General features: G+C 49.7%; 1 protein-coding gene, 1 non-coding gene and 1 pseudogene across 4 annotated transcripts in view; 2 read left to right on the top strand and 1 right to left on the bottom strand.

Annotated features, from left to right (window-relative positions):
- Nucleotides 1-5,270: 5,270 nt before the first annotated feature.
- Nucleotides 5,271-5,387, top strand: LOC114111106 (5S ribosomal RNA; annotated as a pseudogene).
- A 5,378-nt stretch (nucleotides 5,388-10,765) lies between these two features.
- TRNAC-ACA (transfer RNA cysteine (anticodon ACA)) lies at nucleotides 10,766-10,837 on the bottom strand. The gene has a single exon. It is a non-coding gene; the product is annotated as a tRNA-Cys (tRNA).
- A 4,802-nt stretch (nucleotides 10,838-15,639) lies between these two features.
- The window catches only part of SH2D4A (SH2 domain containing 4A), a 63,679-nt gene continuing 54,589 nt past the window's right edge, over nucleotides 15,640-24,729 (top strand). For 2 of the 3 annotated variants that reach the window (XM_027962487.3, XM_042241500.2), the window contains exons 1-2: nucleotides 15,640-15,990; nucleotides 21,546-21,921. In XM_027962487.3, the coding sequence (XP_027818288.1) occupies nucleotides 21,741-21,921 (181 nt within the window). In that variant the 5' untranslated portion in view covers nucleotides 15,640-15,990; nucleotides 21,546-21,740. Of the gene's footprint in view, nucleotides 15,991-16,251; nucleotides 16,311-21,545; nucleotides 21,922-24,729 lie in introns of those variants that run through there. The other variant, XM_027962485.2, reaches the window with a different exon arrangement.

The following is a 24,729-nucleotide window of genomic DNA, read 5'->3' as shown; positions in this document are numbered from 1 at the left end:
TGGGGGTGAGAGTCAGATCCCTGGTTGGAGAGCTAAGATCCCACATGTACCTCGAAGCCAAGGAACCAAAACATAAAAGAGAAGCTGTGTTGTAACACATTCAATAAAGACTAAAAAAGATCTGCATCCAAAAGAAAAATCTTAAAAAAAAACAAACCACACAAAATAATACACCAGTCCACACGGGACAGTGGTCTCTGGGCCCTCTTCCACAAGACATAGCCAGCTGAATGAATCAGCTGGAGAAAAGTAAAGGTGAGGGCTGACAGTCTGGTGAGCTTCCCTTACATCCCCTGACACGCCACCTCCATCCACACGCGTTTATGATCTATTCTCTTCCTGCCCTGCATGACCCAGAGCCACAGCACCCTCAAGGCAGACTGCCTCCAGGATGGAGGCAACAGACCGCAGTCACAGGGTCGGGGTTCTCCATCTCTGAGTCTCCGTGCACAGAGGACAACGGCAGAGCCCGGGGAAGGGAGGAGGGGGCCAGGGGCCTGAGCGAGACGGAGAGAAACGCCACCTCCCCCGGGCGTTGCATTCCTGAATCAACCCTGGGACTTTTTTGCCGCCACTGGGCCTTTTAGGAGAGCAGCTGCTGAGCGGGACACTTCAAACCTGAACAGTGGGCTCCCCTGGTCACTCAGCGGTCAAGAATCCGCCTGCCGGTGAAGGAGACACAGGTTCAGTTCCTGGTCTGGGAAGATCCCGCATGCTGTGGGGCAACTGAGCCCGTGAGCCACAGCTACCGAGCCTGTGCTCTTGAGCCCGAGAGTCACAAGGGTTCAGCCCACGAGTGGCTGCTGCTGAAGCCCAGCAGCCCACAGCCTATGTTCTGCAACAAGAGAACCCACCACAATGAGAAGCCCCCACCCTGCAATAGGGAGCAGCCCCCACTCTCTGCACCTAGAGAAAAGCCTGCTCAACAGGGAAGACCCAGCCCAGCCATACATCTATCACATCAATAAATTTAAAAAAAACCTGAGTGATGAATGAACCAGTCTTCCTGTACAGCACAGGGAACTCCGCTCAATGTATGTGGCAGCCTGGGTGGGAGGGAGCCTGGGGGAGAATGGATCCATGCATATGTATGGCTGAGTCCCTCTGCTGTCCACCTGAAACTATCACACCATTGTTAATCAGCTATACTCTGATATAAAATTTTAAAAATTTTTTTAAAAACCGAGTGATGTTTTTACCCTAATAATCCTGGTTGTCTGCTACAGGAGCCTCGTGGAAATCTACTTGGAATCTTTGTCGTGTTCAGCTGGGGAACAATATCCTCCCCACTGCTCTGAAAACCTGAGGGCAGAAGCCTTGTCTTCTGGCTTTTTTATTGATTCCCCTATCTGGCACCGTGCTCAGGACAGGCTAGCACTTGGCACATAGGCTTTGACTGCTGGATCAGATCCTGGAAGCCCATAACAGAACCATTCAAATAGTTCAGCGGCACACCGGGGCGGTACATTTGCAGCTCTCCCCTGGGAAGGGTTAGGGGATGTGCTGGGGACAGGTAGTGGCTGTGAGAAGGCTCTTCAAGTGTCAAAAACCCATCAGGTCAAAAACCCATGAAGCCTCACCATCACCAGCCTCTTGCTCATCACTGCTGTGCCATGGGGCCTGGATCCGGCATCACTGACTTTGGCAGACAACAAAGGAGCTCCGAAATTCATCCAGGTGCCTCCTCACAAGAAACTGCGGAAGGGCTTTAGACCCACCCAGACCCTTGTTCGTGCGTGCATGCCAAGTCGCTTTAGTCGTGTCTGACTCTTTGTGACTCCATGGACTGTAGCCCACCAGGCTTCTCTGTCCGTGGGATTCTCCAGGCAAGAATACTGGAGTGGGTTGCCATGCCCTCCTCCAGGGGATCTTCCAGAATGGGGAACTGAACCCTTGTCTTCTGTGGCTCCTGCATTGCAGGCAGATTCTTTACTGCTGAGCCACTGGGAAAGTCCCACCCTTGTTCGTAGGCTCCAGCAAACTGCCGTTGCTGATAAGCGGCTATTTGAAACATCACTGCTCAGTATAACTGGCCTGACTTTGGATTTCAGATTGATCTTTACGAGAGAAAAAAATGTTAAGTGATTATAGGAACACAGCGCTGGTCCGACTGACACAACCGGTATTTCCAGTCTTGAATCTTTCCACACTTGAACCTCAAACCATTAGGTGTCTGATTTATGAAAAGAAAAAGAACTAGATTGACAACTGGATATACCCTGCCATGGGCTGGAAAAACCGGATAATCAGTATCTTCAGATTCTTCCCCATCGATTCTTTTTACATAAATCTTATCAATCTTTCTTGTAAATCTGTGGAGATGTTTCTTGGAACTTGCAAATTCACCGCCTATGCCCTTAATCACATTTAACTCAGATTTTCAGGCTAGTCAGCCGTCTGCTTCTCAAGTTTCATGGCTCTATACAATCGTGGACTCTTGGGCTCCTTCCCTGATAAGCCTTTCATTCCATAGGTAAGGGTGGGCTGGAGAGAGGAACGCCAGGCCCTTGGGCCCGTCTGCTCTGTTACAGCCAAGATGAGCCTTCGTGGGGTCCCACGCCTCCCTCCACCTCTCAGTCTTTATTCTGCTCGCAACTGTAGCCCCTCTTTCAATCACGGGCCACTTCTCAAGAGAAGAGCGTTCAGCCTGCCAGGGGTCATTCCCAGAAACATAGGTATTTTAGTTAATGACTAGGTCACTACTTCCAGAAAGGCGGGACAGGGCCTTGCATTCCCTGATGAAGTCAGTTCCCTGCCAAAGACACAGCCACACAAGATGCCAGCCCCAGGGGTGCCTCTGTCACCTGGGACCAACCACTGGGAGACGGGGGACTCCGAGCCACGGGGAATACAGCTGCCATCATGCCAGGCAGAGGGCAGTGAGTGGTGGCAGTGCAGGAGGGTGGGAATGGTGGCCTCCAAGAGCTGGTATGTCCCCAGGGAGGGGAAGGAAGTGGCTCCCCTGGGGGTCCCAGTGAGTTTAACAAAACAGTAAGAACCTGTGTCATTCCACAGGCTGAGATCAAAAGATCCTAATGTCGTGGGCTGATGGTCACAGCTCTTCTCAAGAGCAGCCAGTTAATCTCTTAAGCTCTCACCTGCTCTCATTTCAGCCCAAGGATTGCAACACATCAGATACTTGCCTCTCGCTTGGCGAGTCTTCTTTCTTACATTGCCTTACAACCTCAGACATCCTCTGAACATCCACTGTGCCCGAAGGTCAGTGTTAGGCCTGCACTGTGATTTTAGACAAAGGGTGATATTCATTCTGCCATGCTATGAGCTGACAGGGCATCCGTGTGAACTCAGCCTCTAAAGTACCTTCGGAGGTGCGTTTAGGTAGCATAGTGAATCTCAACTGTAGATTGTCAAAGGTAGGGCCATTTTTCACATGCTGTCAGGGTGGTGATGGAGACAATGAGAATGTTAGCAACTTGGCATCAAAACTCTAGGGTGTGTAAAGGCGATCCATTAGATGATTCATTTCTCAGCCATTAATGAAGTTCCTACTAGCTGTCAGGGACTTTAACTGGGCTCTGCGCTTACAACAAAGAGTGAGACCAACATTTCCCTTAAGAAAGTTACAGTCTTCTTCTAGCTTGAAGGTACAAAACATTAAGTGAGTGCTTTGAGAAGCATACACAGGCATTATGCGAGCAGGCAAAGAGGACCTACCCCTGCAGTGGAGGAGGAAAGGGGCCCGAAAGGCTTTGTGGAGGCACAGATGCTGAGCTGAGCGTGAAAGGATGAGGTAGACTTCAGCGATGGTCTTTGGAGGGAGGGGAGAAGTGGCAGAGTAGAGAGGACAAAGGAGAGAAAATTCCAGGCAGAAGAGACGGTATATACAAAGACGGAAAAGCCAAAATGGCATGAAGATGCAAAAGCTGAATGTTATCCTCTCAGTCGTGTCCAGCTCTTTGCGGACCACTGTAGCCTGCCAGGCTCCTCTGTCCTTGGGATTCTCCAGGCAAGAATACTGGAGGGGGTCGCCATGCCCTCCTCCAGGGGATCTTTCTGACTTGGGACCGAACCTGGGTCTCCTGCATTGCAGGCAGATTCTTTACCATTTGAGCCACTGGGGAGGCAAGAAACAGTTGGTAAATCATCAGTGCTGTTGAGGCCAAAATGACGGGACACAGCATGAAAGACACAGCTGGAGAGGCGGGAAGTGTCCTGGGTCAGCGACGGGTTTTGAGGTGTAGCGGCACGGTGAGTTAATTCATCCTTTTCTGTGGCTACGTAGAGGGTGGATTTAGAGATGAGGTGGGAAGAAAGGAGACCAGTTGGAAGTTCAGAAAGAGATGATGAGACCCTTGACAATGACAGCACGGCGGGACAGGCTGTGATGAACCTGAGAACTACTTAGGCATTAGAACTGGCATGACCTGATTAGGATTAAAAGAGGATGGGGGGCAGTACAGGAGAGGGAAACGACTGGCTGGAATCACCAACTAAAAGAGGTTAGCCTAAAAGAGAAATGTTAACCTTGTGTGTACACTGAGAGCTCACATCGGGTGTATGTTCAAGTGACAGGCATCGGGCCTCTCACTGTCAGAGTCTGAATTTCAGGGAACAGGTATGGACTAGCGGTACAGACTAGGGGACATGCACATACACGTGGGTTCAGAAAATGCACATAGTTGAGATTACCCAAGCAGAATCCATGAGAGCTGTTAGAATCAGGGGACTCAGGGACTTAGGAACCCCAACATTTTAATAGAAGGTGGAAGATGAACAGCCCATGAAGAAGCAGAGAAGGACAGATTAAAAAGGAAAAAGGAAGAACAGAAAGCAGGTCATTCAGAGGCGCTAACAGAGTAGGAAGTCTCAAGAAGGAGGAAGGGTTTTGGGGGTCAAAAGCAGCAGCTTGGCGCTGTGAATCAGGGATTAATCTGTGTTCATTTGGGCTTAAAATGGTGGACATTTGTTTACCATAATAAGAGTGGTTTCAGTGAAGGCAGGGTTGGGAACATTGAGGAGTGGATCAGAGCCTGATAACAATAGGGTGAGGGGAACAGGTGATGGAAATGATTGATTTATTATCTCAAGAACTTAGCTCGACAAGCAGGGGAGAGAAAATTGAGGGAGTCTAGGGTGGGATGTGGGGATGGAAGAAGCTTGAATATATTCATTGATTTGGGGTGATTGTCATTGCGACAGATTCAGAACATAGAAAGGAGAGGGTATGATAGATAGAGAACATGGAAAAAGGAGAAAGGGGTGCAGTCAGGTGTAGAAATAAAGAAGGTGACCTTCCAAACCAGAGGCACTGCCAGGGCTATACCATCCTGAACGCACTTGATCACATCTGATCTTGGAAGCTAAGCAGGGTTGGGCCTGTTAGTACTTGGATGGGGGACTACCTGGGAATACTGGGCATTAGGCTTAGTGATTGGAAGAAGGAAGATATGAATGGATGTGGAGGTAGATAAGTTTTTAGGTAGGTGGAAAGAAGGTGAAAGAGATCACAGGGGCTGTTCATCATGTTCAAGGCTGCCAACTGTCTTTTCTGATCATTCCTCCTGTGTTTGGGGAACTCCCCACATGATGAACCTTGCATCCACAAGGTAGAAACCAAAACTCGTTCTCCTGGGACCCCTTGCTCCTAAGATACAGGCTTGTGAATCTAGCTCCCATCAGTCAGATGCTTCTGCACCAGATGTTGGCTTGGAAGGAAGCAGTATAAGGAGGTAGGTACATGCGGATTCCATGTTCTGATACATGAAAGAGAGGAGTGTTTATCTCTTCAAACACGACAGGAACAGAACTTCTGACTCCTGGTTGTGAGCATCATTAGTACATGGGGTGCGCTAAGGTTCAGATCCAAACATCAGTGTTTACTATCACAGCCCCCGTGGCCTGGTTGGAACCAAGATTTCAAGGACCCTCATGTCCTTCCAGAGATTCTCTGAACTGCAAAATAACTTCTAACAAACATGGCGTTCAATTAGGAGATTGGAGTCAGTTGTTTGTAACGAAGACCTCTCATCGATGCAGACATCAGGTCTAAAAGCATGAATTTTCTCAAGAGAGGAGATGGCTCATCTGCTGAGACTGAGAAGCAGGGGCTTGAGGAATGTGATAACGGTTTGGAGCAGCTGATGGCAACAACGGGAGAAGAAGCTGCCCCAAGACCAGCGGCAGAACTGACGGGAAGTGCGAGGGCCCAGCTGAGTTGCAGCCATGACTCTGGGTGGCCCTCATCTTCGTCACTGTGTGATTTTCTTTCTCCAGCAGAACATGGTAGGGAGCAAGGGAATGGAACGGGTGATGAAAAATCAGCAGAGGAGGACGGCTGGGGAGAAAAGAAGGGGCAGGTGGTGGCTGATAGCGAATAAAATGAAAGGAACCAGGGAGTAAAAGTTTCTTTGAGCTAAAAGAGCAAGATACCTTGAGCTCATGAGAACGTTGGGAGAACAGCAAGCAAGCTGGGCCAGAAGTTGCAATGTTCAAATATTAGACCTAAGAGGTAGAGAAAATTTAGGCCATGGACAGAGTCAGCGTAGTGGAGGCTGAGCTATGCCGTGGGCTGGATCCTCCATCGAGGTGGACGGTGAGATGTTCCAGGTCACTGGCAGGAATGGGAGTAGAGGGGAAGTCCTTGGTATCAGGGCTCAAGGTCTGTGGGTGGGGGCAGTGTCTGGGAGCTGCGTAGGTGAAGGGGGTGAGAAGGATGCAGTGGGGGGCAGCTTCACGTGGTGCTCTGACACCGTGGACTGAGCTTTAACACTGGAAGCATAACAGACCAGGAACAGCAGCGGTGGGTGAACGTGTTCAGAAAGGATCCACAGCCAGAACTGACCTTTAGGAAAGCCTGTGTAGCAGCCACAAATAAGAAAATGGACCAGGACAGGGTGAAGGTGGCGGTCCGTTTCCACTGTCCTTCAACTGGTAAGTGACGATTACCAGCAGAGATGAGATGTCCTAAGCAGTAACTGACCTCAAATTTCAAATGCCCTAATCTGTCCAAGGACCTCTAGGATGTGAGGTTTCTTCAGACATTTGAGGATGTTCCCACATAACCCCAAGCTTTCCCTGGTTCAGGCTAATCACTCCCAGTTCCTTTAACTATACATCACTCAACATATCCGTTCTTCCCTGGAAAAACTTGGTTGTGATTGACGTCACCTTAAACCGTGGGACTCAGATTCAAGTGGAATTTCCCAAAGGCAATCTGACTAAAGGAGGCTGCCAGTGAAACTGCCCACTTGTCGTTCCACCAGCCTGAAGCTGAGCCAAAAGAACGACCCTGACCTCACTTCCCGTGACTCCCCGTATTCTCTCCACGCCCTTCACTCGCCCTTGTGCCCCAACAGAAATGCGCCGCCCATGACAAGTGAGGAGAAGGACGTAACGACAAGGGGGTGATGACGAAGCTCACAGCGACCCAGCAGCAGCAGCACTCCCAGAACCCCGACGGGTTTGGTTTCGTCTGTTTGTTTAACCTGCACCTGTTACACGTAGAACACAGAGCGTGTGACTCGCTCAGGGACCTGCTACCCTAATCCCAGTTACTTCCTGCTTGGAGTCAGAAGCACAGGAAGCTGGGGGCCTCACTGGGCCTCCTGGCGATGCCCACCGTCCCTGCACAGTGGCTGGCAGACTGGGCACTGTGACTCAGAGAAAAGGCACATGCCAAGAAGCACCCAGCATCCCATTCGGCACTCTGCTGTTTGTTACATTAAACCCTCCGGCTTCACAAGAACGAAAACCCGTGTAAGAAATGTGCTCTGAATTCACTTACAAGTTACAAGCTGAGGTTTGTTTGATGTGGAACATCACCTCTTTTCTGAAAAACAAGCCAAGTTATCGAATATCAGACCGTAACCCCATGGTCAGACTACCAGCTAAAGCAAAGTAAATCAAAGTTAATGATAAACAGGAGGAAACGTAGTTTGGGGAATGTAAGGTTCAGGACTGCAGGATCTGGTTTGGGGTCATTCCTCTGCAGTGTCTCTACTAGTTAATGTTAAACACGGTAAAAATGAAATTCATGCGAGATTGTGAGATGATGTGGAGGACTGATAGCATGGAAAAGCAGATGAAATAGCAAATAAATTAACCATAGACATTGAAAAGCACACGAAATATTAGGCAAGAAGTTCTCAAATGTTACAAAGCAAATAAAACCAGAGACAACGTATCCCACAGGAGCTAGAGAGGGAGGGAGGTGGTTTATGCAAAGATCATTAAACTGAGATCTGAATTCTAGTCTTTAACACTCCCTGAGTTAGTGTGGGCAAGGAAGGAAGGGCAAGACAGAGAGGGAGGGGAGGAGGAAGAGAGGAAGGAAAGAAGAAGGAAAGAATGGAGGGAGAGAGGGAAGGACAAGGAAAAGGTCCTTGGAGGAAGTGTCACCAGTGGTTCATCCCTGTCTAGGGGTTGTCCAGACACTCCACAGGAGACGTCGGCAGAAACAAGCCAACGCAGCACACGGGAACAAATTGCTGTGCAACACCGCGCTTCCCTGGGCAAGCTGTCCATGTTCTGGAGAGTTCTGTGCCAGACTGTGAGATGCACTGTGACGGTAATGGTCCTGGTGAGTCACCCGTCCCACGATCTGTGCAGGGCAGCCCCTCCTATATTGACTCTGGACGTGCCCCTGGGTTTGCCCCAGCCAGCACGACACCAGCACGTGGGCTGTGACACATTGGAACGCGTCCTCTTGAAACACTGCTGCTGCTGGAGGAGGTCACTGGACCCCATGAGACTCAGAGGCCACACGCCTGCCCCAGGGTCCAGCTGCCCCAGTGTGCAAGCAAGCCCACGCCAGACCAGCAAGGGAACCCTCTCGCCCACAGACCCATGAAGAATGTCAAAGGTTATTGTTTGAAGTCACTACGTGCTTGGTATTTGTTATGCAGCAAGAGATATCTGATACAATCTGGAAAGATCAGACCAGAGGACTAAAACTTTCTCGTTAAGAAAAGGTTCCTAAAATCCTAGAGCTGTGAAATCCTAGTATGTGTTCAGCCTCACTGACAACCCGGACTGCCACTGTGACTGCCCCACGAATTTCCCCCCCAACCACCAAGAAGCCATAGGCAGGAGGAGAGGAGGAAGATGAGTTCTCCGATAACCATCGGAGTTTCGAGATTCCCTGGGTTGTAATCTATCTTCCCCTGAATGCTCACAACTTTGTCCCTGTGACCTTTGTGTATGCATACGTTTAGCCTCTTTCTTAAAATTACTTTAACTGTTTTTATTCGTGACAGCTCCCCCTCTTAGGTATCTGCTCATTGTCCTCAGGGACTGTTTCATTACCACCACCACCCCCACCTCCAAAGACACAGGTTTACCAAATGTTTGACAGGCCAGCAGATGCAACCATTTACTTCCCCTTCACTTTGGCAATGGAGACTCACACCTGTAGGTTCTAACATGTTATCTGAAAAGGAAGAGAGGAAGAAGCAGGAAGAGAAAGGGGACCACATGTGGGTTTTCTTCTTAATGTAAATATCCTAGAAGCTGTTCCCTCCATTTTGTCTACATTTTTTGCCCTACCAACAGAAAGTTTCATTATAAAAATATGTAACCCTTAGGAAATACTATGAGTTTAATAAAACAGAATTCCATTCCAACTACAGTATTAAGTTGGATCAAGATGAAAACTAAAAAGAAAAAAACCCCAAAAACATTCTCTCTTGAGAGCTGTCAGACTGCATACAATAAGAGCTCCATCAAGGGAATCTACATTGTTGCCTTGATTTGTGTACTCAGAAATCTGTCTTTGTGAGTCAATTCTTCACTGGGTGTGAGGGAAATGAAATATATAAAATGCACACGTCTATCTGAAGGAATTTATAATCTAGTTGGAGAGCCAACATCAATGAAACAGTTGAATAATAATTCAAGATGGTGCATTCCTAAAATTGCAAAACTGATTATGTAAATAATAATCCCTGTGGGTCAGGAAATGCTATGTATTTCAAAACAATAGTTACTCACATGTGTGTCATTCGAGTTGCAGGGATAAAAGGTTTACATCATTCATTGCATGTAATGAATAATAATTTGAAAAAGAATACAATGTTAAGGAAAAATAAAAATCAAGGCAAACGACTCTGTGGCAGGATAATAATATAATCACCCTGACCTTATCCCTTCCTTTTCATATGAATAGCATCTCAAGTTTGAACATTCAAACTACTGAGTCATTCCTGGGGTTAAGATAATCCCTCAAAACATACTGATAACTTCTTAGGCTGCAAAGCTACTTAACCTTAATTTCCAAAAATAAGCTTACCAGACTGTTCAGGGAGGTACTGATTCTCTGTGGGCAAGCCTACAGATTCATTCAGCTCTTAAACAAACACGGATTAAATATCTATTCTACCTCACAGCCTGGGCTAGGCTCTGGGAATGCAAAAATAATGAGACAAAATGCCAGCCATGCCATGCATACAGGTGGAAGGACAGGCTGACAAAGGCAGCAGGTGTGGGGAAGGGGGCCTTGGTCAGGGGATGGGAAGACCCGGGTCCCAGCCCTGGCCCACGACCACCCACTCTACTGCATAAACCAGGCAGACACTCTGACGCTGCTCATCAGTCACTCAGTTGTCTGACTCTGTAACGCCGTGGGCTGTAGCACGCCAAGCTTCCCTGTCCTACACTAACTCCCAGAAAAGAAAGTGAAAGTGAGGTTGCTCAGTTGTGTCTGACTCTTTGCGACCCCATGGGCTGTATCCCACCAGGCTCCTTTGTCCATGGGATTTTTCCAGGCAAGAGTACTAGAGTGGGTTGCCATTTCCTTCTCCAGGGGATCTTCCCAACCCAGGAATTGAACCTGGGTCTCCCGCATTGTAGGCGGACACTTTACCGTCTGAGCCACCAGGGAAGCCACTAACTCCCGGAGTTTGCTCAAGTTCATTTCCATTGAGTCTGTGATGCTATCTAACCATCTCATTTCTGCCGCCCCCTTCTCCTCCTGCCCTCAATCTTTCCCTTCATTAAGGTCTTTTCCAATGAGTCAGCTCTTTACATCAGGTGGCCAAAGTATTGGAGCTTCAGTTTCAGCATCAGTCCTTCCAATGAATATTCAGAGTTGATTTCCTTTAGGATTGACTGGTTTGATCCCCTTGCACTCCAAGGGACTCCCAAGAGTCTTCTCCAGCACCACAATTTGAAAGCATCAATTCTTCAGCACTCAGCCTACTTTATGGTCCAACTCTCACATTCGTAAGTGACTTTTGGAAAAACCATAGGGATTTTGTTGACAAAGTAACATCTCTGCTTTTTAATACGCTGTCTAGGTCTGTCATAGCTTTCCCTCTAAAGAGCAAGCGTCTTTGAGCAAGCGTCTTTCATTGCTGCAGTCACTGTGCGCAGTGATTTTGGAGCCCAAGAAAATAAAATCTGTCACTACTTCCACTTTTTCTCCTTCATGGATGACAGCCTTGTCATGGCGAAGGGGCTTGCGTGACTCCACGAAGCTATGAACCACACTGTTCCGGACCATCCAAGGCAGACAGGTTATAGCGAAGGGAGCTAACAAAACGTGGTCCCCTGGAGGAGGAAATGGCAAACCACTCCAGTATTCTTGCCTAGAGAATCCCATGAACAGTACGATCAGGCAAGCCACAGAATTGCCCTGAACTCGTGTCCCCATTTGTGAGTTAAGATACAAAGGCCTAGCTCACAAAACACATTGGGAGGACTGAACAAAATAATAGCTTGAAAATGCTTTGAAATGTTGATCTGTATGGATATACGGGGTCACAGTGACTTAGAGTATATTCAGTTCAGTTCAGTTCAGTTCAGTCACTCAGTCGTGTCCAACTCTTTTTGGACCCCAGGCCTCCCTGTCCATCACCAATTCCTGGAGTCTACCCAAACTCATGTCCATTGAGTTGGTGATGCCATCTAATCATTTCATCCTCTCTCCTCCTGCCTTCAATCTTTCCCAATATCAGGGTCTTTGCAAATGAGTCAGCTCTTCACATCAGGTGGCCAAAATATTGGAGTTTCAGCTTCAACATCAGTCCTTCCAATGAACACCCAGCACTGATTTCCTTTAGGATGGACTGGTTGGATCTCCTTGCAGTCCAAGGGACTCTCAAGAGTCTTCTCCAACACCACAGTTCAAAAGCATCAATTCTTCTGCACTCAGCTTTCTTTATAGAGTGCATTCAGAGGGTTAGAAACCATTTCTATCTGACCATTAAGCGTCATCTTTTTAGTGACATATGTTATTTCCTTGGAGTCCCACTAGGAGATAGTATTTAAAGAATAAAACAATAGGATGTGAGTCTTTCGTTCCGGGCATCTGATCAGACTCTTTTTGGCTCTGTTGGGTCTCAGGTGTGGCATCTGGGACCTTTCATGGCGGCGCAGTGTTCTGGCTGCCGTTGTGGTTCTCGGACTTAGTTGATTCACAGCATGCAAGATCTCAGTTCCCCGATAGGGATCGAACCTGTGTCCCTTGCATCGCAAAGCACATTCTAAACCACTGGACCACCAGAGAAGTTCCTGATTAGACTTTTTATTCAGCCGGTTTGGGAGGGCTGCTCACCACACAGCAAAACTAGCAAGTCAAACTCATGCTTGCAAGCCCAGTATTGACCAGAAATCCCTCCTTTTCTATTAAAAATTCAAAGTAATTTCTGGGTGTCAGGTGCGTTCTTCCCCCTCTTGTCTGTGAACCCCTCCCCTACTCAGGAGGAGTGCAGACTTGAGGCTCCACAGGCTCTTCCAAAAGGAAGAGAGCTCACGTAAGAACTCAAAAAATCACCTCTGTTCTCTTTATTCTTCTGGTTTGATTCCTTTGCTCCATGTCCTTCTGCCTCCTCCCCTGTGCAGAACTTGACCCACGGAAGAACTGAGAATTGACTGGCGGCTCCATCAGTACCCGCTTATTGCAGTGAAGAAGGTCATGGCCCCAGGTTTGCTTTCTCCAGAGGGGCTGGGAAGCTTGTGGGACCTGCTGGGAGCAGCCAGCAGAGCCTGGATGGGGGCCTGTGCCCACCACTGGCCGCAAGGCATGCAGTCCCGAAGGCGGCTTCCGTCTGCTCTTCATCAACAGACAGAGGTGCTTATGTTGGAAGAGAAACACAGGTGATGGTTCCCTTCATTCTCACTCCTGAAATCAGTAAGATAAGTGATCTGGTTAACACAGTATAATAACTCTGTAAAGACCATAAGTCAGAAACTCTGCTTTAATTCTGTTTTCACCATTGAAGCCCTATGGTGGGGAACCTCTCTTTTCCTCCATTTTTTTCAGCTGCAAAATGATGTCCAGATAACGTCCAAATTCTTTCCAGCCCTAAAATCTGTGTGATGCGCTGTGTTTTAATGAGGACAGATGTGTAGCATTTACTCCCAGCGAGGGTTCCCAGGGTGGCTATATAAACTCTATGCATACAGATTCCTTTCTCCAAAGGGAGCCTGTCTGTGTTCATATTTCCCTATTTATAAGGCATGGTCTGTCATTTATTGGCCATAACCTCCCATTATACTGGATGCTGTACAAGTATCCTTGTTAAAATACTGACATGCCAATAAAACTCACTCTCTGTCTCAAACTTAAACAACAGCACTCATGCTGAGGCCATAAGCTGGCTCTCATTTAAACATACACTTAGGGGAAGAGGTGAACTGTCTTACTTTATCCCAGGGTAGAGTCAAGACTCTGCTTCTAGTTAAAGAAGAGTCTTCAGGCAAACAGTGTAATGAGGGAGATGGCTCTAGAGGGCAGAACTGAAGGACTGCCTCCAGGAAAGGCTAGGAAGTGACGGGGAATGCCTGGAGCCTGGGTGTGTGCTGGGGGGAGGGGAGCGGTGATTTCAAAGAGCAAAGCTCTGGCCTCAACTAAAAGGCCAGAGGGGACATCTGGGTTTCACAAACAGGAGCAGTGAATGGAAGTAAAGGTGTTGATAAGCCAGAGCTCTGGTCTCACATATGAAATGAGAGGCTGTTCATCCCCCCACACAACTTTGGGATCAGAACCAAGAAGGTGAACGTTGGCTCCATGTTTATTTCGGTCAAGTCGAGGAGCTATGTTTGGGCTTCCAAGTAGCTCAGTGGTAAAGAATTTGCCTTCCAATTCAGGAGACACAAGAGATGAGGGTTGGATCCCTGCCTGGGTTGGGAAGATCCCCTGGAGGAGGAAATGGCAACCCACTCCAGTCTTCTTGCCTGGAGAATTCCATGGACAGAGGAGCCTGGCGGCTACAGTCCTTGGGGTCACAAAAAGTCAGACGTGACTTTGTAGCTGAGCACGCACACCACACAGGGCCTGTAGTATAACTCTTCAAAATCTCCCATATCAGCTTCCCACATATTTTAGCGGTTTCATCTTTGGCCACATTAGGACCTCCTAGCATGCTTTGGGGAAATGTGGTCTGTGCTCCATCCCAATCTCAACAAAATAACTGCTGGGTTGGGGGCGGTGAGGGGAACAAAGGGGCAAACTTTAAACCTCCCTCAGGTTATTGTAAGCTGTGCTTAAGAACGACTTCTGGGATCACCAGCAGTAACCCTTTATAAAACTAAAATGAAATTGTGTACTTTTTGAAAAGATGGCAAGAAAGATAGAAGTTAGGAAATACTTGATTTTGAATCTAGTCCAAGCAAGAGATGAGACTTTGGTTTCATTTGTACTAGGAGACCTAGTCCAAGCTCCCTGGGAAGATCTGAGGATACCGGGAAGCTCGTAAGGGCTTTTAACAGAACTTCAAGAACAAGACAGCTGGTGATACACCTCATAAGTGTCCCTGACTTGCCAGTGGCCAGCAGGGTGAGGCTCAGCACCATCCCCTGGCAAGGCGTGGTGGCCCAGACCTCACTTGACAGGCACGTGAAGGCGGGCACCCTCCCACAACACATCCTGGATCATTGGGTGGGGAGATGTTTCCAACCCGGAACGTGGCCCAAAGGCAGATGAGAGCCTCATAGTTAAGTCACAGAGTCACTGATGTGGGATCAGTCCTGGCAACAAGTTCATGATTTCAAGGAGGCAGAAACATACATGCGGCTCCTGTACAAGGTAGTGCTGCCTCCAATGGGGCCGGCTGTCTGCTCCCTGCGTGTCTGGCTTCACCATGACCGGCATGGTGACCAGCAAGCGCTCATTAAATGCCTCTGGGGACTGTGTTAAGCTGACTTTGTCGTTCTTCAACGGCTTCACCACGGAGTGTTAGGGTTCCCTGAGCCGGCACCAGCAGCTAGCCAGGTTAAATGACACTCCAGCCAGAAATACGCGACAGGCCATAAGTTAATAAGCAGTGGGAACCAAACCCAACCAGAAATTCTGCCCTGATTAGGATCCTTAGACTAGCTCTCAAATAGCTACTCGAGAGGCCTGACTTCCGCCCCCAGGTTCTACCTCTCCAGTATCTTCCGAGGTCCCGAGAGGCTAGAAATGGGAAGGTTTCATTTTTGAAAGGAGCAAGTCAGGTAGGCTGTGTAGACAGGTCTACACTCGCTGTTTTTACCCTTTTCTCCCTGACACCTGCGACCAGGTTGGGGCAGGGTGTGGTCAGGACAGCAGGCTCCTTGCTCCACACATGCTGAACGGTCCTCTGAATGCAAAATGCCACCGGACGAGGCCACTCTGCCTCCAATGAGCTGTCCTCCCAGATTTCCTTCTCTGGCCGGCTCCTCCCCCCGGGCGCCACCCAGACCTGTGCTGTCCCCGCGCGCAGTTCAGCGCCGGCCTTCACCCTCTCGCCTTCTCCCCTTCTCCGCACTTCTTTCATTTTCTCTCCCCCCAAACCCCCTGACCGACCGTCTCCAGTCTCCATCTTCCCAGCCTTTCTCCTCCGGGTCCAGGCCTCCTACGAAGCCACACCCTTGCGGACCAGCGCCCGGGAGGAGTTTGATAATTGACTTAAGGTCAACAAAAGAAAAAAAGTGAGCTCGGAGACACTGGAGCACAGGCTCCTCCGGCGGAGCTGAGAAGGGCTCCCGGCCCCGGGCCCCAACCTGCTGGGACGCCCGGCAGGACCCCGCCCGGCCCGCGGGGAGCACGGAGGGACGCGCCGGCGGCCGCAGGTGCGGGCGGGCTGGGGGGCTGGCAGCGGGCCGGGGGGCTGGCAGCGGGCCGGGGGGAGGCCCTCGCCCGCGTCTCGGCCGCGCGTCTGTGCAGCCGGCCGCGCCCGCCTCGCCCTCGGCGCCCCCCGGCCACGGCGGCCCGGCCCGGCGCGGGCGGGAGGCGGGAGGGGCTGCCAGCGCGGGGTCTCCCCGCGGGTGGCGGTCCCGCGCTCCTCCGCCCTGCGGGCTCAGCTGCGAGCGGCCCGGTGTCCGGTGTCGGGTGTCCGGTGTCGCCGCGCCGGCAGGAGAGCGGCGGCGCAGAGAGCGGGCCGGTGGTCGCGGTGAGGGGCGCGCGGGCAGCTCCGGGCCGCGTTCGTCGGAGGAGCGCCCGGGGCTGCCGGGGAGGGAGCGCCTGGGGGTCGCGGGCGGGGAAGGCGGTGCGCCAGGCGCGCGCGCCCCGGACGCCCAGGGCAGTCCCGGATCCCGTGGGCGCGGGCTGCGCTGGGGGGCCGCGCGGGGCCGCGGTGGGCGCGCCGCCCCCGGAAGGCGGGCCCAGACGGTGGCTGCAGGCGGCCGCGCGGTGACCTTCCCCCGCCCTGGGGTTCGCGAGGGCGCCCTTGGGGTGGCGCCCGGGGCACCGGGGAGTCACTGCAGGTTCGCTCAGAGTGTCTTTCTCTCCCCAAGAGTCACAGGAAAGAGGCGACGGAGCGCCCCTTTCTTTCTAAACTTGAGTCCGCTCAACCCTAAAAGCTTTGTTGGGTGCCTGCTTAAGAGAAACAATGACTTGGATACAGGTTTTTTATTTTTTTTTTCAGTGAAGAAGTAAGTGGAATCAATGCGGGCGTAGATCTGGCGTGAGTGAAATTTCTAGATAAACCCGTGTGCGGTGATTTCAAATTTCTGAAGAGTGTTATATCATCTTTACAGAATTTACCAAATTGATGTCGCCCCCCTGCCACCAATTCATTTTATCTTCAAAGAGAACCTTTGTGCGGGTAGACTAATAAGGCAAAGTTGAATGAGATAACTGAAAGCTGGCTGTTTGAAAAGAATTATAATTCAAATGATATTCTTACCATTAAAGTTATAATGTCCATATCACAATATTTTTATGATTAATTAGGCTTTTTTTTTTTTTGGTGCTCAATTGTGTCAGACTCTTTGTGACCCCATGGACTGTAGCCCCCCTAGACTTCTCTATCCAGGGAATTTTCTGGACAAGGATACTGGAGTGCCTTGCCATTTCCCTCTCCAGGGGATCTTCCAGATCCAGGGATCAAACCCAGCTCTCTTGCATTTCCTGCATTGGCAGACAGATTCTTTACCACTGCAATGTCCTTTCGGGTAAGGTCTCAGAGACATTAAAAATACAAAAAGTCCTCTAAAAAAAAGAATCGTTGTTTAGAGGACAAGTATGAGCAAGTATGAGAGCCAGGCCACACCTATGGGAGTCCTGGGAGACAACTGTGACCCATTAGAAATTTATTTTTGGAAAAAGTAGCAGACGTGGACGTGTTGCTGGTCATTTTTGTCTTTTACGAAAAGTATTGCACAGGAAGAAACTGAGTTAGCCCAGCTGTCCTTTTTACTGGGTCTTGAATGGGGGCAGCCCGCTGCACTCAGTGTGCCCGACTCAGCCGCAGCACTGATTGTCAGGGGGTAAAATAGGGGAAATCCTGGCCAGTTGACTTCCTCCTTTCTGCTTCCTCCACCCTGCCTCCACTTGCCTCCGTAAGTCCCCGCTGGATGGTGTGGCACAGACCTCAGGTTACAGAGTCACAGTTCAGGCTCCTTTTACGGTGAGGAAAGCCAGCGCGGGTATGTGAAGTGACACCCAGCCCGGCAGAGGCAGGGCTGGCCTCCCGGGCCGCCGGCGCTGTGTTTGAGGTTCCCACTGGCGGGCCCCAGCCTCAGCGTCCCATGCAGTGCTTGTATTTCAGCAACCTCGCCCCGCAAGATTCTTGTCAGCGGGATCCCCAAGTTTTCGTTGAGGATAGGGGGAAGCCAGTGTCTTTCCCTGAAGGTCCACTAATTACCTTTAATACAAAAAAAAAAAAAAAGCATGTTTGGGGGAAACCGCACAAGATTGAAGCTGTGAGAGCTTGGACCTGTCATCCCTGCGGTACAGAGCCGCCCTTTCCCCCAGTCTGTCTCCGCTGCTGGTCTGTTCCCCAGGGGCTGTGGATGGAGCTGCGGGTGGATGCTGTGTAGACAGTGCTCTATGTGAATGCCGTGAGCCCCGTGTGTCAGTCACTGCCCGCTGTCCTTCCTGGGGTGGGGGCTTTTCCGTACCTGCCCTCCCCTAAGGCCACTTGCACTTGCAGAGATGAGGCTTCTGCCCCCAAGACGTCAACCCTGCCTCACGCACTTTGGGTTCAGCATTTCCGCTGCTGCCAGAACTTGCTTCTGAAGCGTCACCTGCAGTTCCCCATCCCGGTGATGCTCTGATTCTGAAAGGTGAAAGTTAAAGTCGCTCAGTCGTGTCTGACTCTTTGCGACCCTGCGGATTATACAGTCCATGGAATTCTCCAGACCAGAATACTGGAGTAGGTAGCCTTTCCTTTCTCCAGGGTATCTTTCCAACTCAGGGATCAAACCCAGGTATCCCGCGTTGCAGGTGAAGTCTTTACCAGCTGAGCCAAAAAGGAAGCCCAAGAATACTGGAGTGGGTAGCCTGTCCCTTTTTCAGGGGATCTTCCCGACACAAGAATCGAACCAGGGTCTCGTGCATTGCAGGAGGGGTCTTTACCAGTTGAGCTACCAGGGAAGCCTGATTCTGGGCTCCCGGAAAACTCCGTGCCCCTGACTTGGAGCCAGACGGCCGGGCACACCCCCTCCATCGTCTTGTAGGAAATGGGGATGGTAAGGGGCTGAACTCCAAGGTTGGGATGAAGATTCGTTAGTTACTGCCTTCACCGCTCATGGTCGGTCGTGGCTGCGGCTGGGGTCAGCGTCTGAGACCAGGAGTGCGCCAGGTGGGGAGGGGAGAGCGGATTCAGCCCTTTCAGGGTTTTCCTGTTTAGGTGCTGCCTGCCCTGTCCCTGTTGCTGGGAGTCGCCCAATTCCAGACTGGGGGATAGAGCGGAAGCTTCCAACTTCCCTGGGCAGCTCCTCTCCCCTGTGTTTTATTTCTGTGAAAGTCAACCCCTGGTCAAGAAGTGTCCCGGCGTAAGGACCTTTACCGGAATGTCATCTATAGCTTTTATTATGTTGAGGTGTGTTCCTTCGGAATGTCAAGGACTCATTCACTTTGGCTTCTTAGCACTTGGTCTCCAGCACTGGAGTCCAGTGAGTGGAGGACTTACCTTCTTCCTGCTGTTCTGACGCCTACAGACAAGAGCTCAGCCTCTGGAAACCCCCGTCAAGTGTAGATTTAGTTGTGCCCCTCTCCTGGAGACCGCAGAGTCAGGACCGCATCGCAGGACATCAGTGGTGTGGCTGTTAGAGCCTTTGAGGGTCGCCTCAAAGCAAAATACAAAGCTAGCCAGGCAGCCTGGGGCAGGCGTGCCTGACTGAGTTAGAGTCGGACGGTGCCTTTAATTCTTTTAAAAATTTCTCTAAACACTGTGTTCCATTTGAGCCCCGGGTAACTGAATGCTACAGATGGCAGGACGCAGATGGCGAGGGTCGTGGTAGCCTCAGTAAAGGTCCCTGCTACACAGGGCATGTTAGTGAACGGAACTACATGTTGTTGGTACTCAGGGCACCCTGGGTACCCTGGCTGTTGGGCTGTTGCTTGTGCTTCTCTGAAAAAGCTGGTGTAAATGGAGAAACAGCTGCGCAAGGAGGTGGAGCAGGAACGAAGCTGCAGGAGCCTCCCGGGCGTGAGAGGAGTGTGGCAGCCTGCCTGGAGGTGACCAGGAGAAGGGCCGGGGGTGACTGGCCATGGGCCTGGGAGGGCCGCCGTGTGGCTGAGCGACTGGTCTGAAGCTTAAGAGCCTTTGAAGTTAGTTTGGAGAAAGAAGATATTTGAGAGGGCGTGGCCAGATGGTAGGATTGTTAGTCTGTTTCTTAGAACATAGGTGATCCTGCAGAGTTGAAATAAATAAGCTTTTTGTGGATTTCTTATTATATTGGAACAAAATAAGCATTCTGTTTTTCCCCCCAGAATGGAAATGTGTACATCATTTTCTCCTAATGACAAAAATGTGAAGGTTTGCTATATTTTTTGAAAATAGACCAAATGGAAACGTGTGAAGTAGAACACGTCTGCTGAGGAGTAGGTGCCCCTGTGAAGTCACCTGTGTGCTCAGGCCCAAGGCTCCTCCATCTGAGAAACTGTCTTACAGAGCGAGGACCCTTTGTGATGAGCCTGGTCACCCCTTCAGTTCAGTTCAGTTCAGTTGCTCAGTCGTGTTTGACCTTTGCGACCCCATGGACCGCAGCACGCCAGGCCTCCCTGTCCATCACCAGCTCCCAGAGTTTACCCAAACTCATGTCTGTCCAGTCGGTGATGCCATCCAACCATCTCATCCTCTGTCATCCCCTTCTCCTCCTGCCTTCAATCTTTCCCAGCATCAGGGTCTTTTTCAAGAAGTCAGTTATTCATATCAGATGGCCAAAGTATTGGAGTTTCAGCTTCAGCATCAGTTCTTCCAGTGAACACCCAGGACTGATCTCCTTTAGGATGGACTTGTTGGATCTCCTTGCAGTCCAAGGGACTCTCAAGAGTCTTCTCCGACACCGCAGTTCAAAAGCGTCAATTCTTTGGTGCTCAGCTTTTTTCACAGCCCAACTCTCAAATCCATACATGACCACTGGAAAAACCATAGCCTTGACTAGACGGACCTTTGTTGGCAAAGTAATGTCTCTGCTCTTTAATATGCTGTCTAGCTTGGGCATAGCTTTTCTTCTAAGGAGCAAGTGTCTCTTAATTTCATGGCTCCCCAGTTTATCTGGTCTGTAAATTTAGACCCTGTGAAATTAGGGTATCTGGAAGAGGCACGCCTAAACCCTGGTGCCCTTCCAAAATGCATGTGAGTGCCCTGTCCTGCTCTGCACGGTTTCTGTGGTTCTGGTGAGTTGTCTGAACACCGAACTGTCCATCTGTGAAGATGACAGCGCATAATTGTTTGTATTAACAGCCACTTGTAAGGGAAAATGGGAAAATTGCATTATGGTCTAATTTTTATTTCTTCTTTATTTCTTCCTTAAGCCTGGCTTGGGTTTGGGTGGGTAATTCTCTGAAATCTCAAAAACAGTGTTTGCTTTTGAAGTACGTTGTTTGGAGAGAGGCTTTTAATTTCATCCTTGCCTTTGTCTCTTTAACTGTTTTTAGCTGTGGACGTGGTGGTTTGTTGAGCTCGGAAGTAATCGCATGTTTGCTTAGTTGGGAGACAGCCAAGCCTCTGTTAATTTTTTGTTTCCCTGAGAGTGACCGGTAAAAAGTTAGGGTTTATTTTTTTGTTTTTTTGTTAAAGTATCTTTGGAAATTACAGGATACAGGTTACACAAAACTCTTAACAAAGCTTGCCTGAAATAAAGGCGGATCTGTGTTTCTGCCAAGCTTGCTCCTAAGCCCGTCCTGGCCTTTGTACCTTCTAACACAGTTGCATCTTGGCGGTTGCTCTTTGCAGGTTCATGAGTGGCGTTTTGGACAGGGGGCCCGGTGTGGGAACCCAGAGCCAGTTCGCTGAACTGCCGCCGTCCCAGCCCCACGAGCGTCTGGGAAGGTCTGTGGGTGCCCCCCCGTGCCAGCCCAGGGGAGGCAGCCCTGGAAGCCGTTCTCAAGAACTTTTGCCTCAGGTGCAAAAGACTCCAGCCCCGCAAAGATGCTGAAACAGATCCTGTCGGAGATGTACATAGATCCTGATCTGCTGGCAGAGCTAAACGAGGAACAGAAACAGATCCTGTTCTTCAAGATGAGGGAGGAGCAGGTCCGCCGCTGGAAAGAAAGAGAAGCAGCGATGGAAAAACAGGAGTCCCTGCCAGTGAAACCCAGGCCGAAGACAGGTAAGCGGAGCTCACTCCTCCCGGAGCCTCCGCGGCGGGCGGCCTCCCTGCTTGTTTGCATGGCTCACACTGGTCAGCAGCTAGCCGCGTCTGAGGTCTGGTTTGGCAGGCAGACCCTCAGTGTTACTGAGCTTTTCATGGTGCAGTTGATTAGCCTGAAGCACGCGCGTGCGTGCGCGCGCACACACACACACACACACACACACACACAAGCAGCAATACTCTGGAGTGGTGAGGCTGAGAGCAGATGTCTTTCTTGAAACCGGACTGACCTTAAGCTGCAGTAAAAAGTCACGTGGAGCTGAACTCGAGGGGCATGTTCGGGTCCACCTCCTCTTATCCCAGATGCCTGGTATTCTGCTCTGCTGGGCTTAGTTGCTCAGTCGTGTACAATTTGCGACCCCATGGACCGTAGCCCGCCAGGTTCCTCTGTCCATGGAATTCTCCAGGCAAGAATATTGGAGTGAGTAGCCTATCCCTTCTCCAGGGGATCTTCCTGACCGAGGAATCCAACCAGGGTCTCCTGCATTGCAGGCGGATTCCTTACCAACTGAGCTACCAGGGAAGCCCCTGGTATTCTGCTACCAGCATGCAAAGTCTTTACGTCTGCATCTCTCTAGAAATGCTGTTTCCATTCCGTAGACTCTGAGAGATGTTTCTTTGAGTCTTCTGTTTTTAGGGACATTCACTTTCAAGATGCAAATACTACTAAAAGGAAAAAAGTCATAATGCTGATTTTTTTAGTGTGAGTTCACCTTTCAAATGTACTACCTCTTCCTGACCGAAGGAATCCCTGGTAGCTTGGCCGCGTCTTTGGGACCATGGATGAGGAAAAATTCTTTGTATATCAGGGTTAAATCATGTATACACAGAGACATGGAAAGCGTGCATTAGCTTACACACACACCCATCCACACACTTTTTGTTATGGATGGATACCTATGTTGTTGGGAAAAAACAGTTTTCAAGGTCACTTACAGAGAGGCATTCAAAGATCAATTTCTCTTCATTTTTCCTTAAGCCAGGAAAAATAAATTTGATAAAACCGTTCAGGGTTTCAAAGATTGAGAAAATTAATCTCCCTTCTTTGCACAGACTCAAAAGGGAAGTCAGGTAAGTGACCTTTTTCTTGCACTGTCTTTTATTAAAACCTTTTTCTAGTTAAGGTTTTATATTGATATGGAAGTAAATATGAGTACTTCACTTATGATTATTCTTATCACCAATAGCAGCTATTTATTAAACCCCTGTTTCGTCAGACACCATGCAAAGCTCTTTTACATGTATTACATGTCATCTTCACGCTATTTCTCCAAAACAGGTATCAGTGGTCCTGTTTTACATGGAGAAGTGCAGTAATACATGCAAGGTCATACCCCAGTGGTACCCAGGTCCACTGGATTTCACAGGACTCTGCACTCTCCAAGGACATCCTTGGTTTTCCTTCTAGCGGTAACATGTCCAAACTGAAGCATAAGCCTGTGTCTTTCCGATCTGGCTTCTCCATTTCCTTGCATCCTTTGGTCTGAGTTAACCAAGTACAACAGGGCCTCCTGGCACCATATCAGTTGTGAACGTGACTCGCAGACGTGGTGGGTGACTGTGAAGACTGGGGCCGCAGAAGGGCTATGTCCCCTGGAACCAGTGGCCTGGAGCTCTTTGAGAGACTTCGGCTTTCTCACGTTTGCTGAGTTGGTCTCCTCCTGGCGATGTAAGATGAAGTTCTTTGCCCAATTTCTTGCTTTGCCGGTTGTAGGGTTTCCCCTTTCGTCTCTTTAAATGTATCATGCTACTCTGTTCTGTCCTTCAGAAAAAACAGCGGCCAGCCTTGTGGGACTCCCCTTGTATGTTAGTTGTTGCTTCTCCCATGCTGCAGGCTCAGCTGCTTCAGTCGTGTCCGACTCTTTGTGACGCCATGGGCTGTAGCTCACCAGGCTCCTCTGTCCTTGGGATTCTACAGGCAAGAATACTGGAGTGGGTTGCCATTTCCTTCTCCAGCGGATCTACCCAACCCAGGGATCAAACTCACATCTCTCTTGCGTCTCCTGCATTGGCAAGTGGATTCTTTAACACTGTCACCACCTGGGAAGCTTTTCCTTTGCTGCTTTTAATATTCTCTATCTCTAATTTTTGTGATTTTAATTACAGTGAGTCTTGGTATGTTCCTCTTTGGGTTCATCCTGTCTGGCAGTGGTCCCCAACCTCTTTGGAAGCAGGGACTGGTTGTAGGGAAGACAGTTCTTCCGCGGATGGGGATGGTTGGGGGTGGTAATGTGAGTGATGTTGGCGCCTCCTGCTGTTTGGAACCATGTGCGTTTCCTGGGCTGGAGTGACTGCTTCCTTTCCCAGGCTAGGGGAGTTTTCAGTTATTATGTCTGCGTATATTTTCTCAGGCTCATTCTCTGTCTCTTTTCCTTCTGGGCCCCAATAATGCTAATATTAGTGCCTTGATGTTGTCCCCAAGGTCTCTTGACCTGTCCTCACTTCTTTCCACCCTTTTTTCTGCTCAGTGGCAGCGATTCCCACTGCTCCGTCTTCCAGCTCGCTGATCCACTCCCGTATCGTTTGGTTTGCTATTGATTCCTTCCTGTATTTTTCGTTTTAGTTATTGTATTCTCCTTCTCTGTGTGTTCTTTACATCTTCTAACTCTTTGTTTAAAAATCCCAACTTCTTGCTCTGTGCATACCTGCTGTCCTCCTGAGTTCTTTCACCATCTTTACAAGCACTGCCCTGAGCTCTTTCTTGGGTAGAAAGCTTATCTCCACTTCTTTTAGTGCTTCTGGGGTTTTATCGTCTTCCTTCGTCTG

This window comes from Ovis aries, chromosome 26 (assembly GCF_016772045.2).
Source record: "Ovis aries strain OAR_USU_Benz2616 breed Rambouillet chromosome 26, ARS-UI_Ramb_v3.0, whole genome shotgun sequence".
Taxonomy (NCBI): Eukaryota; Metazoa; Chordata; class Mammalia; order Artiodactyla; family Bovidae; genus Ovis; species Ovis aries.
This window is presented reverse-complemented; position numbering and strand designations above follow the sequence as displayed.